General features: G+C 41.4%; 1 protein-coding gene across 1 annotated transcript in view; it reads right to left on the reverse strand.

The window, feature by feature from the left end:
• The window catches only part of LOC122642445, a 49,059-nt gene that overhangs the window by 27,229 nt on the left and 3,666 nt on the right, over positions 1-18,164 (reverse strand). The window contains exons 3-4 of the mRNA XM_043835920.1: positions 13,889-13,991; positions 13,683-13,742 (exon numbers count right to left, since the gene is read on the reverse strand). Of these exons, the coding sequence (XP_043691855.1) occupies positions 13,683-13,742; positions 13,889-13,991 (163 nt within the window). The remainder of the gene's footprint in view (positions 1-13,682; positions 13,743-13,888; positions 13,992-18,164) is intronic.

Here is an 18,164-nt window from a genome sequence, read left to right on the forward strand (position 1 = left end):
AACTGACCCTTCAGACGAATAACATCCCAAGAAGATTTTGAGGAGAAAGAGCTGGAGCTGCTTGCTTTCCAAAAAACACAATCGCCTCTACTCATAAGCCTTCTGGAAATGGAGGGAAGATCGTTCCAAATGAGAATAAGATCCGAAGAGGCAGTGGGGGGAGGAGACCAGCCAGCTGGGCCTAAGATATCAGCAACCAAGGAGAGCCTATGGAGGCCGGAAGCATAAATGATACGAGGAGTTACCATGTTGATGAGAAGCCCCTTAGGGAGCCAGTGGTCAAGCCAAAGATAAGAAGAGAGACCATCCCTAATCTGAGTTTGGATTTTGTGGAGAACCAAATGGCGGGAGTCCAAGATCTTGCGCCAAACCTAAGAAGAATCAGAGGTAGCAGAAGCCGACCAGATGGAGTCCTGACGAAGAAGGCCCAAGTAAATCCAATCGACCCAGATGCTCTTCTGTTTAGAGACAATCTTCCAGATGAGCTTGATGATCCCAACGGAGTTCACTTCTTTGATTCTTCTAATGCCCAAACCTCCTTCCTTCTTAGGAAGGCACACGGCTGCCTAGCTAAGAGGATGAAGGAATCTAGAAGGCTCCTTACCCTTCCAAAGAAAGGAGGTGAATAGAGATTCCAAGGACTTGATTGTAGCTTGGGGGAGACCATAAATGCCGGACCAATAGATATAAGAAGATTCCAGTACTGATCGAATAAGAACCAACCTGCCTACATAGGAGAGGAGCTTGCCTTTCCATAACTGGAGCCTCTTACGGATGAGATCAAGCATCGGGCTGCAGTGGGGAGCCGTAAGCCTAGCAGGAATAAGGGGGAGACCCAAGTACTTGACAGGCAGATGGCCCTCTTGGAAGCTAGATCTCTCAATGAAAGCCACTTTGTCAGAATCTGAAACTCCAGCAAAGAACAAAAGAGACTTGGCAGGATTAAGACGAAGGTCGGACAGCTCATGGAAGTGCTGAAGACAGAGCAGTGAAGCTTCAAGGGAGGCCAAGGATGCCTTGGAGAAAATCACCAGGTCATCCGCGAATGCCAAATGAGTAAGCTTGAGGGCTTTACACTTTGGCAAAGGAGAAATGAGCCGCTGGTCCGTGGCAATTTGAATTTTCCTGGAGAGGACTTCCAAAGCCAAAGTGAACAAGTAAGGGGATAGGGGACAGCCCTGCCAAATACCCACTAAAGCTTCAAAGAAACCTGCCGGGCTGCCATTGATCAAGACTGAGAACCTTGGGGAGGAGATGCAAGCCTGAATCCAGTTGACAAAGATCGCCGGAAAACCCATCTTGGACATCACTTGAGAAATTAAATCCCACCTAAGAGAATCAAAAGCCTTATGGAGATCAATCTTCAAGAGGATAGAGGGGGCATGATTTTTCCTTTCAAACCCTCTGACAATATCGTGACAGAGAAGGATGTTGTCAAAGATGCTCCTTCCAAGGATGAAGGCTGATTGGTTGTCACTGATAAGGAGGTCCACAACACTTTTGAGCCTGCGAGCTAGAATCTTGGCAATAAACTTGTACAGCAGGTTGCAAAGAGCTATAGGCCTGAATTCATTCATAGTAGAAGCACCCTCCTTCTTGGGAATAAGGCAAAGAAAAGTGTGATTGATGCCTTTGACCTGATTAGGATTAAAGAAGAAGCTTTCAGTGGCAGCAATAAGGTCCAATCTGATGATGTCCCAGGCAGCTGAGAAGAATCCCATACTAAAACCATCTGGCCCAAGAGCTCCCGACACCTTGAGAGAGTGAGTGGCAGCAATTATCTCATCTTCTTTAGGAATGGAGCTCAAGGAGTCAAAGTATGCCTGAGGGATGAATTTATTGAGCAGGTCATCCGGTTAGGAGACGAGTCCATCTGAGTGCCACTAAATAAATCCTTGTAGTACTGAACATCCAAGTGCTTGATATCTTTTACTGTTGAAGCAGTAGCAGTGAGCTTAACAATGGAGTTGTAATTGACTCGAGCTTTCAAAGAGTGGTTGATGCAGATTCATCACCAAATAGGGCTTGTTTCATTAGAAATAAGTCTAGGGTTGGGTTACATACATGTTGGGCCTTTGATCCCATGGGTTTCCAATGTAATAGGCCACTTTTCTGGGCCTAAAATAGGGGTACATAGGTTGCATACGGGATTAGCCCAATACTTAGTTTTTATTGTGTGTTTTTAATTGAACCGGTTTAAATTGGTTGCATCCAATTGGTTCAATTGATCTAATTTAAGTGAAGTGATCCTATTGGCTAAGAGGTTCTTATATCCTATTGGCTACTAGGGAATCTTCTTTATTTTAAGTAGTTTAAGTTGTTTTAAGTCATTAGGACTCTATTTTGAGTCTATTTGAGTTTCCAAGTCAGTTTAAGTTGCCTAATAGGTTAGGAATAAGGTTAGGCCATTCCCTTTTAGTGTCTAAGTCTATTTTTGAGTCTTCTATATAAGTTTGTAAGGGAGGCCAGCATTGGACACGAATTTGATTAATGAAAAAGCTTTTGTTTGCTGCCATAGTTGTTGCTCTGCTCTGTTGAGTGAACCTTGTGAGTAATATCAAGGCTACCTTGTGGGTAATATCAAGGTGAAGGGGTTGGTGGACTCCAATCGACTCCTTGCATCTTGTAGATCGGGAGGTCCTTCTTCTAGTTCTTCAAAGCTGCTACCATTGAAGATTTAATCTTTCAAGTAAGTAGTTTATTAATTCAGCATTTAACCTTCTTCTTCTAATCCTCTAACCTAAGCTCCATCTACTCCTATTATCACCCCTTCCATTAATCCATAGATCCATTAGAACCCTAAAACCCTAAATCTAATTCTGCCCTAAATTGCAGAATTTTGTAACTCATCCAAACCCTAACTTCTTTATACCAAAATAACCCCCTAGACCTGCCCATTAATACCCTATAAACCTCTTTCCTAAAATCTGCCCCTAAACCCTAGATCTTACAAACAGTCCATTTTCATAAGGCATCCTACCCAAAACCCTAGAATTCCAACCTCAACCAAATTTGATCCAACTTATACCATTAGACTCATAAAATTCTGCACATCATTACCAAATAAAACCCTAAGTCGAAACCCTAACCATAACCCTAATTCTGCCCTAATTAGCCTAAGCTGTCCCAATCGGCCAGCCTTGTTAAGAGATCCTATTACCCTGGTTCCTAGTGGGATTACTCCTACCTAGGACTACATTAGTGGTGGAAGTAAGCAGAATTAGAGTCTCCCAAGCCTAACCATTTGATTCAAGATTTCTGCTTGAGGAAGCTTTCCTCCCGGGCCAGCAAAGAAGAGAGCTCCAAAGATATGTCTTTTTCCTCAGCAGCAAGAGCACTATCCAGATTGCTAGACTGCAACCGAAGCTGGATAGAGGCAAGTCTAGCCTTGCAATCCGAGACCTGCTGGGGGATGTTTCCAAAAATGTTAGCATTCCAATCCTTGCGGGCAGCCTTAACATTTCTAAGCTTTTTTGAGAGGGCAATGAGGGGGGTGGAGAAAGCAAAAACAGGCTTGTCCCAAGCTTCTTGGACAGTGGGGAGAAAAGAGGGGTGGGAGGTCCACATGTCAAAGAACTTGAAGGGCTTGGGACCGAAAGAAGTGAAAGGCTGAATAGCAAGGGAGATGGGGGAATGGATGGAAATGTCTGGGTTTGAATTGCTAGTTCTATTTTGTTTTTTCCTTCCCCTAATTTAAGGGCTCGTTGTTTCTCCTCCTTTTGGTAATGAATTATTTATTCACCAAAAAAATAAATAAGAAAGTGGAAGACAGCGGCAATACAAAGGAGTTCTTTCCTTCGTTAGAACTTTGATGATTCTGCAACTTTGGAACCAGGTTCTCAACCCCGAGCTGATGCGGATCTGGGGTTCTGATACCCGACACGAATCGCTTATGGGCCTACCCAATTAACAAAAGTTCAAATAATAGAAGGGCAATGTCAATCTTGTAATAACCAGAATTTTCTAAGGTTTAAATTAGTAGGTAAAGAAGAGATGACCTAATAGGGATTAGTATTTATTTATCAAGGACAAACTTGAATGCAAATATAAGACATGGGACAAAATAGAATTAATGGAAAATATAATTAATAGACCCAAATCACAACTCGGGCCCAATTCTCGGTCGGGGCTCTCAAACAGGTTTGGCCATGCCCAAGGAAGTGGTCTTTGCATCAATTTCCCAGCTGTTGAGAAAAACTTGTCCACGAGTTTTGTAGAACGGTAAAAATAAAAGCATAAAAGCACACAGAACAAAGGCTATCTGCTCCTTATCTACAACTTGAAGAAAATCCAATGTATGAAGTTATGGGGTTGAATTCATGCCTTGAATATTGCGGGGAAGAACGAACTCATGATGGGAATGCTTTCATTTCACTGACTTCTGTTTTGACTAGATCCATAATCTTCTCGTCTTCCATTGTCGTTATTAGCTGTTCTTGTTGAGCTTGGATCGCTGGTGTGTGAGCAAACTTCGTCAACTACCCCTTTCAAAACAAACATCTTGTGTAGATGAGAAGGTTTTAGGATGCACACATTGCTCTCATGAACAACCGCACCCTGTCGAGCTTCCAAACACTATCGACCACCTCTGATGATGTGGTCCAAAGAATCAAACACCTCACAATAAGCACACCATCAATACGAGAAACTAAAAAAATTCAACGAAACCATCATCTTCAGATTCAATGATAATTTCGTTGGGCTTTGATAACATCTCCACCAAGGACCGTGAGATGAAATTGTCACTTTGCCCGTGAATTGGAGGTGATAACTATTCATTGGATAGTTAGGCTTCAACCATACAGTCAAATAATGTATTCGCCACCATGTGCCAGATATTTTGGATTGTATAACAGACCTTAGAGAAAACACATGTCCCAATAATAGCAAAAATTAATTAAATAAAAAAACCTGTTAATGTAGTCCTAGATAGACAAAGGTCTACTAGGAGCCAGGCAAGTCAGGGTCTTCTAAAACAGCTGGCCCATTGGGCAGAATTAAAGTTTAGGTTAAAAACTAGGGTTAGGTTCAGGGTAAAGGGTTGGGTTTTATTTAGTAAAGTTAGGCAGGCCTAGGGGAAGCTAACAATGTAGGTTTGAATAATGCTTAATTGAAAATTTGAATTTCAGAAAATTAGGGTTAGGGCTTTGGGTTTTAGGAAATAGGAAAAGGGATGAAATTAGGGTTTAGGATGGGAATTTAGGTTAGGGCTTCTAGTCGAGTGTTCAGGGCAGTGAAGGGGAGGTTCGGTTGTGATGTGGACGGGTTTGGGTGGCTAGATAGGTCTAGGCAGTATTTAAGGTTTTAGGTTTTTGTAGGGTTAAGGGGAATTAGGGTTTTTGAGGGAAAGATGGAGCTGGGGTTGCTGTCGAGTGTAAGGGAGATGGTAAGGCTGCAGTGGATGAAATTTGGATGGGATTGATGGAGGGGATTGGGCTGCACAGGAATTTTAGGGTCTATGGAGCTAGGGTTTAATGGAGATCGATTGGGGATAGGTTACGGCTAGGTTGGAAGATGAGAAGAAGAATGATAGTTGCAGGAAATAAAATTAACTTACAGGATTTGCAGAGATCCAGTAGCAGCAGCTTGAAGCAGAGAAATAAGAGGGCCTCCCCAATCTTAACAGATGCAAGGAGTTGATTGGTAATCCCCCAATCTCTTCACCTTAAGATCCACAAGGCACACTCACTGGGGAGCAGAGCAGCAGCAGCAATGGCATGCAATCATGACAAAATTTTTAATCTGAACTGTGGGGGAGCCTCCCACGATTTTAATATTTATAATATGGCCTTAGGCCCAATTCCTAATACAATCTAAACACTTCCTTCATAAATCGTGGAAGGGTGTAACAGAAATTAAAAGCTAATTAAAATAACTTAAACAACTTAAAAGATTCCTAAGTAACCAATAGGAAATAAGAACCTAACATCCAATAGAAACTAACAACTTAAATTGAACCAAGGCTGAACTGGTTCAATTTATGTTACATTAAAACTGAAAAATAAACTATGGAAAAACTAAAACTGAAATAAAATAAACAAAGGCTCCACTACTAGGCCCTAATCTTAGAGCTTCTTCCTCTTCCTCTTCTTCTTGCGGGTGCTTGCATTTGCATCACCGGTGTCCAAATCATGAAGCTTTCTCTTTGATATTGGAGACAGTAGAAGAGATCATTCCAGGCCCCAGAGGAAGCATTGGTTGAGCACCTTATTCAAGATGGACAGTGGCACATCCTGACGGGTGGCTTGACAGTTGACAGAATATAGACTGGTACGGGATTATGTTCTTCTGGGCCTTTGGCTTGACAGTTGACAGAATATAGACTGGTATGGGATTATGCTCTTCTCTGGACCCAAGATGTGTTCTCCATTAGAGAAAGCCAGATTCAATTCATCATTTGACTTTTTGATCGTCTTTTTCTGGTTCAATAAAATTTTCTGAAAACCTTGAATAGAAATATGAGTTGGAGATTCACATTCTCAGTCCTTTTGGTTGATGAATCATCGGAGAAGTAAGAATCTCTGTCACCCACACATACAACACCAGTGCGGCAAAGATATTATTTCTTGCATTCTCATTGGCAAGAAGAATTATAGGCTATGTCTCATAATTTGAAATGACGACGTAACCTAGGTGAGGATACAATCATGATAATCAAGAATCTCTTTTCAAGCTGCTGTGTATTCTATATGGCAGCACCATAATGATAGATTAGTTAAAAAACTGTCCAGCCTTCCTGAGAATATTACACAATATATGGCAAGTGGCTGTACACAAAATACCGAAGTTTAATTCCTTGAACCTGTTGGTCGATGACACTATGCTACTGTACACAAAATACCGAATTTCTATATGGCAGGACCATAATGATAGATTAGTTAAAAAACTGTCCAGCCTTCCTGAGAATATTACACAATATATGGCAAGTGGCTGTACACAAAATACCGAAGTTTAATTCCTTGAACCTGTTGGTCGATGACACTATGCTACTGTAAGACCATTCTGCAGCAGTTGGGACATCTATTTGCAGACCTCGCTAGAGGTTCTAAACGTTCTAGATGGCTACCCCTAAACCTACGTTCTGCATTTTAAATTCTGACGGGTATTTCTCTGAGAGTAAAGGTAGATTTGGTGATGTAGAAAGGTTTCTGGGCCGGAAGTACACCCACAGGAACCTAAGGGGTCTGGACCATGATCCTACAAAAGTGGACAAGACTCATGGGCCAGCCTTGCGGCTGGGTGATTTCTGGTTCACCCAAAACCAGATCGTGGGGGACAGCTGGCTGAGATTCTTCGTTTAAAAACTTCCTGTTTGGTTCAGCCTACAACTTTCTATTTTATTTCCTAGCCATGAATTTAGTTAGCTTAGTGTACAAGTCTCAAAGTTTCCTTGTAAGAGACTTCTAGTACTTTACTTTTTGCTTACTTTCTACAACAATAAACTCAGGTTTATCCCAACTTAATGGAGTCGGCCACATGGATCCAACAAAACCAAAGTACGGGGAAACTGGGGACAAGACAAGAAAGGGGGGAATGAAGAGATGGGGACAGAGACATGGGGAATGAGATGAGAAATGAACAATGGAAATGACAAATGAAAAGATGGAAAATAAAGGGAAAAAGAAAAGAAAAGATGGAAGTAAGAGGAAAGAAGCACAGCCCAGCAAGTCAGGAGAACCTCAGCTAAATGGGGTCTGCTACACTGATCCTTGCCCTCCCATAGGCTCTATCTAAGGACATACTTGGTACAAGACCTAGACTATGCATGTCCTTCCTCACAACTTCTCCTATGGTCATTTTAGGCCTGCCCCTAGTACTTTTTTTTTGTTTACTTTCTATTTTCTGTTTTAGTAAGTATTAAGCTATATGTATGCGAGACCATAGTCTCTCCCCCATGATTAATGAAATTAAGCTTGGCTTTGTGCTAAAAAAAAATTGTGTAAGACAGTGATGTTTTAGACCTTGTGGGTAAGATGCCTAGGAGAGAGTGAGAAGCTTGATCCACCTTTTTTTCTATCTTCATCCTCTCTTCAATCAATACCCCTATCTCTAGTTGCTGTTCTGAGAATTTTCTGCACACCTAAGATCCATTCGAACTTCAAAGACTACCTATTGCTGCTGAGATTCCCAGGAATAGCATCCTGCTGTTGCTGCAATAGAGGTTGACTGGAGAAGCCCAAAGCAAACCTACGGTACTGTTTTCTTCAAGGATTCTGTGGCAACTTCGATTCCATTGATCTGTGCATCCAACCACCAGTTGTTGCTGGTATTTGGAGGATTGAACCCATACTCAAGAACACCCCCCCCCCATGCTGGTTTGGTGAAGATCTGATGTGATGCAGTTTTATCACCAAACTGGGCTTCTTTGCTTAGGAATAAGTCTAGGGGTGGGTTATATAGATGTTAGGCCTTTGATCCCATGGGTTTTCTATGTAATAGGCCACTTTTATGTGCCTAAAATATGGATAATTAGGTTCCATACGGGATTAGTTGTTTTAGTTCCGTACTTAGTTTATTTTGGAGTTTTAGTTCATAAATTGAATCGGTTCAACCAATGGTCCAATTTAAGTGATTTTAGTATTTTTTTTTCTTATGTGTTTAGTGGGGCTGGATTAGGACTCTATTTTGAGTCTATTTCAGTTTCCTAGTCAGTTTAAGTTACCTAATAGGTTAAGGGTTGGGTAAGGCCTTTCCTTTTTAGTGTAGGAGTTTATTTTTGAGTCTTTTATATAAGGTTGTAAGGGGGGCAAGAATTGAACACGAATTTTGATATTAATGAAAAGTTTTTGCTGCTCTTCATCTCTATTGAAGATTTTTTTCTTGTGTTTGATCAAGGCTGGTGATATTAAAATCACAAATCTTTCTATCCGTGATCTCTGAGGATGTCAAAGCCTCTCTCCTCAATCTGACTGGGTTTTCCCTTGGTTCCCTCCCCATGAAATACCTTGGCCTCCCCCTTATTCTTGCCAGGCTGACTGGCCATTACTGTACCTCTATGCTTGATCTCATTCGTAAGAGACTCCAGCTTTGGAAGGGCAAATTCCTTTCCTACGTAGGAAGGATTATCTGATCAAATCTGTTCTCCAATCCTCTTACATCTTCTGGTGTGGTATTTTTGGGCTTCTAAAGTCCACAATCAAAGCTATGGAATCTCTCTTCTATGCTTTCCTTTGGAAAGGCCAAGAGTCCTCCAAATTCCTTCACCCGATCAGCTGGGCTGCAATCTGCCGGCCCAAATCTGAAGGAGGTCTTGGCATCCGTCGAATCCATGATTACAATATTGTAGGCCTTCTCAAGCTAATCTGGAAAATCTCCTCCAAGCAAAATTCTATTTGGGTTAATTGGGTTTACACCTACTTACTCAAATCTGATTCCATCTGGACTGTTCCCCATCCTGCGGACCCCTCCAGGGTCTGGCGAAAAATTCTTCTCCTTCGTCCTCTAGCCCTCAGTGCCACTTCCTCAGTGATCGCCGATGGAACCTCCACTTCCCTATGGCTTGATCCTTGGCACCCCGTTGGAGTCCTTTACAGTATCCTTGGTGCCCGAAGTGTCTACTCTACTGGCATCCCCAAATCTGCTCCTCTCTCTTCACTTATCTCCCATGGATCCTAGTCTCCCCTGATTCCCTTTCCCCCTGGTCTCAACCCAGATTTGGGCCTCCCTCCCCCCTCCCCCCTCCCCCCTCCTCATCCCTCTCATTCGGACAAAGTAACCTGGCTCCCCTCCAAAAATGGTATCATTAGCTCCCGCTCTGCTTGGGATTTTGTCAGACCCCATGGCCCTTCAGTCCCCTAGCGCAATCTTGTTTGGTTCAAAGGCCACATTCCTAGACACTCATTCAATGTCTGGAGAACCCTAAACAATTGCCTCCCCACCCAGTCCTTCCTTACCCTCCGCCACATCCCTGTCTCCCCCTCCTGTATCCTTTGTTGGAATGGGAATGAGGACATCGACAACCTTTTCTTTTCCTGCCCCCTTGCCTCCTCAATATAGAAAAAAGCTTTGCAATCCATCTGGCTCCGTACTAGATGCCCCCTTACCTTCGCCCGGGAGTGGCTTTGGCTAGATAAGTCCTTTTCTGGCAGATCAATTTGCGATATAGTTGGCAAGCTTGTGTTCGGTGCTGCTATCTCTCAAATCGGGATGGAGCGGAATCTTCGTAGATGGACTTTCAAATCCCGGTCAATTGATCTGATTTGGAAAGCCATCTTTTTTTATGTCAGTTCTAGACTCCACTCGCTTTCTCATGGTTCTCTTATAGATCCCCAAGGAACAGACACATTGTTGTTACCTGGGGCTTAGATTCTTCTCTCTTTGGCTCTCCTAACCAGGCCTGTGTTTTTTTGTGCTTGTATAGTCCCCCCCCTTTTTTCTTTCCCCCTATGTATTCTCCTCCCCTTTTTCTTCCTCCCCCCCCCCTTTTTTTTGGGGTTTTGGTAATGAATTTTTTATTAACCAAAAAAAGGCTGGTGGGATCGGTGTTTGATCCGATTGACACCTTGTGGTGGGAAGCCCGGGTGGTTCGTTGGTGGGATTGGTATTTGATCCAATCGACACCTTGCGATGTGAAGCCCGGGTGGTTCTTTTGAAGTTCTCCTTCAAGTTCTTTGAAGATCTCCTTCAAGTTCTAGTTAAAGTAACGTAGTTCTAGATAGGGTAAAGCCCTACTAGAAGCCAATTAAACTAGGAACAATGGGGCTGTTGGTTCTGCAGTTTCAGTAGGACAGAATTGCAGTTTTAGGTCAAATCTAGGGCTTAGGTTAGGATAATGGAAGGGGGGCTTAGGGGGTATGGCTAGGCAGGTTTATAGGACTCTAATAATGTAGGTATTATAGAGTTTTAAGTGTTTTGAAAATTCTGTAAAACTGGGCAATAAGTCAGGATCGACTATGGGTTTTGGGGAAATTAATAAGGATAAGGGGATTACGGTTTTGATGGACAAATATAGCTGAGCAGCAAGATCTAGAGTTTAATGGAATTAGGGGTTAATGGAATTCAAGCAAAAATAAAGGGGGATCAATTGGGGGGAAGGATTAGATGATTAGAAGAAGAAATTGGGTGTCAAACTTACTGGAGATTCCACTACCAGCAGCTTGAACAGATGTGAAGGATAGAACAACCTTCGAATTGAAGAAGATCCTCCCACCCGTCACGGCGTAAGGAGTCAACTGGATTCCACCAGTCCCTTTCCACCTTGATATCCACAAAGATGCACACTCACAAGGAGCAACACTCAACAGAGCAGGGCAGCAGCAATGGCAGCAAACAAAAGCTTTTCATTAATCAAATTCGTGTTGAAGGCTTTGCCCCCTTACAACCTTATATAAAAGACTCAAAAATAGACTTCTACTCTAAAAAGGAAACGCCTAACTCAATCTTTAACCTATTAGGTAACTTAAACTGATTAGGAAACTAAAATACTAAAAGAAATAGACTCAAAACCTGGCTGGACTTATAGAATCCTAATCCAGCCCAACTTACATCACATGACCACTTAAGTTGTCACATGACCACTTAAACAAGTCACATGATCACTTAAGTGATCATATGACCACTAATTACATAAAAATCAAAACTAAGGAATTAAAACAGCTAATCCCATATGCAACCTAATTACCCATATTTTAGGCCCATAAAAGTGGTCTATTACATAGAAAACCCATGGGATCAAAGGCCCAACATACATATAACCCAACCCTAGACTTATTTCTAAAGAAATAAGCCCATTTCGGTGATGAATCTGCATCATAAAGATTCACTTTTAATTTAAGTTTCTAAATCAAAAAAGCTGCTACCAAGGAAATTGTGCAACAACAGTGAGTTTGAATCCACATCCCCAACAATTCTTCTTCTAATCCTCTCACAGACCAAACCCTAAGATTCCCCCTTTTGTTTTTGTTAATTTTCCCATAACCTAAAACCTGCAACTATTCTTCTTCCCTTCTCGAAGGTCACATGCAAGGTGATTTTCGCGAGAATTCTGCCCAGCCAAATCTAACCGTTCGAACCTGCTAAAATTTTGATAGAATCTTCCTCAAAACCCTAAGAAGGACTCGATCCAAATTTCATTACCATCCACACAGCCGATTGTCTGAAATTGCACTTTTACCCCTCTCTTATCTCTACTAGGAAACCTCCATAAATCCAAAATCAACCATCTGATTTAGCTGTAACTTTCAGCATATATTCCCCTCCGCCCTACCCACACTCAACCTAAATATTAAGCCCATTCAACCACCTGATTTCCTGTAATAATAGACCCTAGATTCCATCATCTTCCACCTTTCAAAACCCTAAACCTAACTTGCTGCCAATTCATTCCAGCACACATTCCTCCATCAAAACTTAACGTAACCTTCACTGATAGACTCCCCTACACCTGCCTAGCATAATCAACACCTCAAACCCTAACCCTAATTTTGACCTAAAATCATATTCTGCCCCAATCAGACTACCAGTTCATATTAGATCCTGGTGTACTGGCTCCTAGTTGGTCTCCTACCAATCTAGGACTACATTATGATGGCTGGGTTTGTTCATCTTACTTTACTTACTAATTGTGAACCTACTTTCTAATTTCATGACATGCTGATATCTCAGCATCTAACCATCGATTTAGTCTGAGTTTTGGAGGGTTTGTTCAGACCTATTGGGCCCTCGATGGGAGTATTGGCCCCCATTCAACCCTTGTGATTGTTGCTCCTGAATATTGTTTGTTTCTGGCTATTTGGGTTTTGCTTATTGCCAGCGGTAAGTCTTCTATAGTTTCTGTTTAGCTTTCTCTTTGGATGGGGCTGATCTTAGGGTTGATCAATCCTTGCCAGATATTGTTAGAGTTGTAAGGGTTGATTTACCATATTGTGCACCTACTGTTGGGTGGTTATTTCATGTACTGTCGCTGAGACTGATGTCAGTGTTCTGATTTGCTTGTAATAGAGATCCTATTCTGGGGTTAAGTCACTGGTGACTTGGCTCTACATTATTTGGAGTATAATCAGTGATAATCAGGGATACCCTATGGCGGGTATTGCTCCTGCCACTTCTCAAAGTATCTTGGTGCATGAACTTCAACAAGTGGCTCATGGGCTTCAGCTGGCTCACGAATTGAGTATCCGTAAGAGAGTTCTTGCTATGGATTCTAGGAATGCTATGAAATATAGTACAAGCAGATAAATCAGGCCTTAGAAGTGCTGGAAACCTTTGTCATCCACTGGTAATCTTCTTTATCAATTCAGCAGCATGGAACTGAAATATATCAGGACAGAGTGCAACAAGGCAACAGACCTCTTGGCATCTTTTGTTGTTAAATCCTAAAATTTTGTATAGAAATCTACAGGAGTGTTATCGTAAAGGATGCAGGTGGTTGTGCATCCGGCAGAATGTAATCTGTATAGGCAATCCATCTTCCCATATTTTTTTGTGTTCCCCCAGTACCTTTTCCAACCAAATAATAATAACAATAATAATAATAATAACAGATGGAATAATTAATAAAAGGGTGCCATGGATCATATTTGCACAGAGATAAGGCCTCCACAGACACACACACACACACACACACACAAAAAAAAAGAGAAGAGAAAGAAGAAGATAATCAAAGTCACTAAAGGTAATGCATAGAAATTATCACAGCTCACGTGTAAAAAATGTCAAATGTAATATTCCTTAGAGGATCTCACCTCTCGGCCAACAAAAACCAGTGCTACATCCACAGATTGCTGAGAGTTCTCTGCTGAGCACTAAAGAAAATATACCCAATATGAGGAATTGTAACATAGAACATGAAACTCTTCAACTTCCAGATGAAATGCCAAAGATTTAAAATCTGAAATGGCAAATGGTAAAACCACCGCAGCCAATTGAACTGAAAGGGAAAAAGGAGTACCAGCAAGTCTGACCAGCCCCCTTGGGACAGAACAGATTTCGCTAAATCCTTCGATGATATTGTTTGATAGTTGACAGCTTCTTTCATCTCATTGTATAAAGATCTGCACCCAATCAATAATATTGTAAGTAACTAAAAGCTACAGATTGCAGTGAAGCAAGTAATTGTCAATATAACCATCAACAGGATCTGGATTTAAGTATTAACTAAGAAAAAAGAATAAGAAAGAACGACTTTTGGATAGGGCGAGACATCAACAATCCCTTTGAAAATCATAAAGATGTTATGGTGGAGGGGTACTGACCTTTGGCTTAGTAAAGGCATCATTCTGTAACTCAACACAAGGAATGAATTAATTGATAAACACACTATCCTGATGATGGAATGATCTAAATAAAGTAATTGTTCAAGTAACAATTAAATTAAGAGAGGCGGCAATAGTAAAGAGTGTAATGCATAAGTATCATCAGTCTCAAGAAGCAACGATGTGCCTCAATTTCTGCCAAGAAGCTCAAGGTGGATCAAGGAGGATTAGCTTACGCGAAAGAAGTGCACCGAAAGAATTCATTATTTCTTTATTTTCTTTGGGTTTGAGTTGTTTATAGGGTCTAGCACTGTATTGCGGTACAGTAGTTCTGTGGGTTATTCATATTTGATTATCCTTAAAAATCTCTTGATACGTATAGCTGCAGGGGTAATTTTGTTATTTTGGTTTTGGATAGTTGATTGAGTTTGTTCTATGCATATTATGGTCGATGTATATAAAAGCAGGCAGGGCAATTTATTGCAATTAGCTTCATAAAATGAGTGTCAAGTGAGATGATGACATCATGCCGAATGACTACCAAGACTAAGAAAGCTGAAATGGTGAGAAGGCAGGAGCTTTTATCAGTGTTCACAAGTTGATAAATACTAATAAAATAGAGGTTGTCTCCAGCTGATCAGGTTTTAAATCAAATTTAACTACCATAATCTACCAATCTGCAGGTCTGATCAGAGCCAAGTTCTGGTCGATGGATGAGTTTGGTTAATAGGCATGAACCCCATAAAATCTCAGAAATTCAGTGAATAGATGTAGAGATATAACCTGTTTATATAATGTAAATCTAGATTGGTAGGAGACCAACTAGAAGCAAATAACCAGGATCTACTTTGAACTGGTAAACTCGGGTAGGCTAACATTGGGAATTTTTGGCCAAATTAGGGTTAGGGTTAGTTAAGTCTAGGGTTTGAAGGTAGGGTTATGTTAGCTTAGTGATGGGAAATCTATCAGTGAAGGTTACGTTAAGTACTGTTAGGTTTAAGAGTGTAATTTGAGTTGGACAGCAAATTAGGTTTAGGTTTATGGGTTTCTCAAAAGAGAATCAAGGGAGGATCTAGGATTCAGATTGGGATTCTTGGCCTAGGGTTTGGATCGAGTGTTCCTAGGTGTGTGAGTGAGGTTCAGTCCAAGAATGGGCAGAAACTTACGATGGGTTTGGTCTGCAAAGGTTTTAGGGTTTATGGGGACTGATTCAAGTAGGTAGGAATTAGGGTTTTAATGGGAGGTTAGGGCCAGGCTTTGGATAGAGTGGAGCTTGATGATGGAGGAGTATGTGGTCTGAATTTGGGGTTTCGTGGATGAGTAGACAGGTCTGGTTCAATGGTTGGTGTAGTAAAAGTGAAAATTAAAAAGGGGGATAGCTAGGGTTGGGATATGAGAGGATTAGAAGAAGAGTAATGGGAATGGGGATCACTTCTAACTGATTGTTGTTGCAGAAAGTTCTCTGGCAGCAGCTTGTTGAAAGTTGAAACTTGAATAAAAATCAAATCTTGGACAAAAAACTTAAATGGAGCTTCAATAGAACCACCCAGGCTTCACACCATAAGGTGTCGATTGGATCAAACACCAATCCCACCAACGAACCACCCGGGCTTCCCACCACAAGGTGTCAATCAGATCAAACACCGATCCCACCAGCCTTGATCAAACACAAGACAATTCTTCAAGGAGAAGAGAAGTTGCAGCAGCTTGCAAGAGCAAAATTTTCAAATTTGTGAGGTAATGAGCACCCCCATGATTTATATTATTTATATTGGCCAAAAGGCCTGCTGTCCTAATTAGACTATGAATCTAAAAGCTCCTACCCGCTCTAATTACACATCACAACCTCTCTCAAATTCGTGGAGAGGTGTGGACCCAACTTATAATTAAAACAAATAAAAGAAAGGTGACTCAAGTCACTTAAATTGAACCACTGGTTCAAACCAGTTTTGGACCGGTTCAATTTAAAACACTAAAACATGAAAATAAACTAAGTATACTACTATAGAAGCTAATCCCGTATGCAACCTAATTAACCCTACTTTAGGTCCATAAAAGTGACTTATTACATTGAGAACCCATGGGACCAAAGGCCCAACATGTATATAACCCAACCCTAGACTTATTCCTAATAAAACAAGCTTGTTTTGGTGATGAATCTACATCATTATAGCTGCAATAAAAAAAGACACCAAAACAGGGAACTGTAGGACTGTTCTGACTACACGAACCAGCTGCGAATCTCAGATCTGATATGCGTAATGAACAGCACTGAGTGTCTTGGAAGAATCTTCCAGAACAATATGTGCCGCAGAATATGCTCCAGTCTCCAATCACTTTATCTCTTAGAAAACTCGATGGACTACTCTTTGGAGCATCAACAGCACATCAGTAGCCTTCAAAAGCTGTCTCGGTAGTCTTTAAACACTAGCACAGTTGTAGGAAATAAGATAAGAACTAAAGGAAGAAAGTAAGGAAGAAGAAGAGGGGGGATATGACCAAGGCCTCTCACCTATAGCCTCGGTGAGTCTCTCACTGACCTGGGTCTCTTACCTAGCTGGGATCACACAGCACAAAGCACAAAGCACAAGCTTCTTTTTTTTCAAAACTCCAAATCATGGGGGCTGTAGTGCAGCTCCTATTTTATTAACAATCAAAAGTAAACCTCCCTTGCATGGAAGAGAAGATCCCTTACAAAAACACAATCCAATAACAGTAGAAACTAACCTAGCTTGCTTCCTAATTTCTGGTCACACCAAAATAGAAACAAAATAACTTACTTAAAAATAGAAACAAATATTTAAATGAAATCTTCGTTAAGCCTCACACGCAAGTCACTAAAAGAATCTATTAATGGGCCCAAATCAGGCCCATTAGTTGGACCTAAAAATCCAACCATCAGGCCTTATAATTCAGGCTACGCTGGCCCATATGAAGGCCAAAAAGGAGCTGGCTCGATAGGAGCAGACCTGGCCAACTGTGGATGGATCTTCCTCCTCTTCAAGCCCCATCATTCTGTATCATTTTCTCATCCAAGAAGGCTGGCAATCACCATAGTGGAGGGAAACATCACCTGAAACTTCTACCTGGGTGCAGTCATTGGGATTCCTTTGACCCCCTTCCCTGATTATTGAGTTTTATTTCAAACTTGTGTGTGAGGCTAGAAAACCTGTGTTAGTTGATGGTGGTTCAACAGAGGAAGCAGAAAGCTGTTGGCCAGGAGATTAAAGTCATGAAATTCAGAACCTAGCTGCCAAATGTTTTGCAATCACTCTGATGATAGAGATGTGTCTTGTACTAAAATAACAAAAGAAGTTTAATGGCAGAGGTGCATCTAAATCAAAACCCAAAATTCAAATTTTGATCCTTCTACTCATGTAGATAACAATTTCTTGGCTTCCCCAAGGTCCATGAATGCTTCTGGACCCAGCAATCAAGCCACTGCCAGCCTGGCAACATGTTGGGGGCTTGGGCCATTAGATTTATTTGCTTCAAGGGCATGGTCAAGTGGACCAGGGTTTGCACTACAAGTCAGGTTTAGCCTGTGATAATCAGATGTTTTCTTTGGGGCCTCAGAATCCCTTTTGAAATCTTCTCCCTTAAGAAACCCATCCCCTTTCTTTGGGATAAATGGATACCCTGCCAAAGAATCTCCAGAAATCTCACTGACAATGATCAAGATTCAGAAACTCAGTATCATTCAACTTCCAGTGGAGCAGCTGAAAAACTATATAACAGTGATGATAACGGGTTGAAGCTGATACAAGCTTAAATGCATTACTCCTGGTCATGTGACTGCTGCTAGGTCAACTTGGAACCTCTTTTCCATGCATCTTTGACTGTAGACATCTCATCTTTAAAGGATCATTACTATGCAGCCACAACTCCAGTTAGGGGAACATATATGAGTGATTGTAACATATCAAACGGATGCATGGATGGAAGGATGATAGTTTAACTATCAGAGACATT

This window comes from Telopea speciosissima, chromosome 10 (assembly GCF_018873765.1).
Source record: "Telopea speciosissima isolate NSW1024214 ecotype Mountain lineage chromosome 10, Tspe_v1, whole genome shotgun sequence".
NCBI classification, from domain to species: Eukaryota; Viridiplantae; Streptophyta; class Magnoliopsida; order Proteales; family Proteaceae; genus Telopea; species Telopea speciosissima.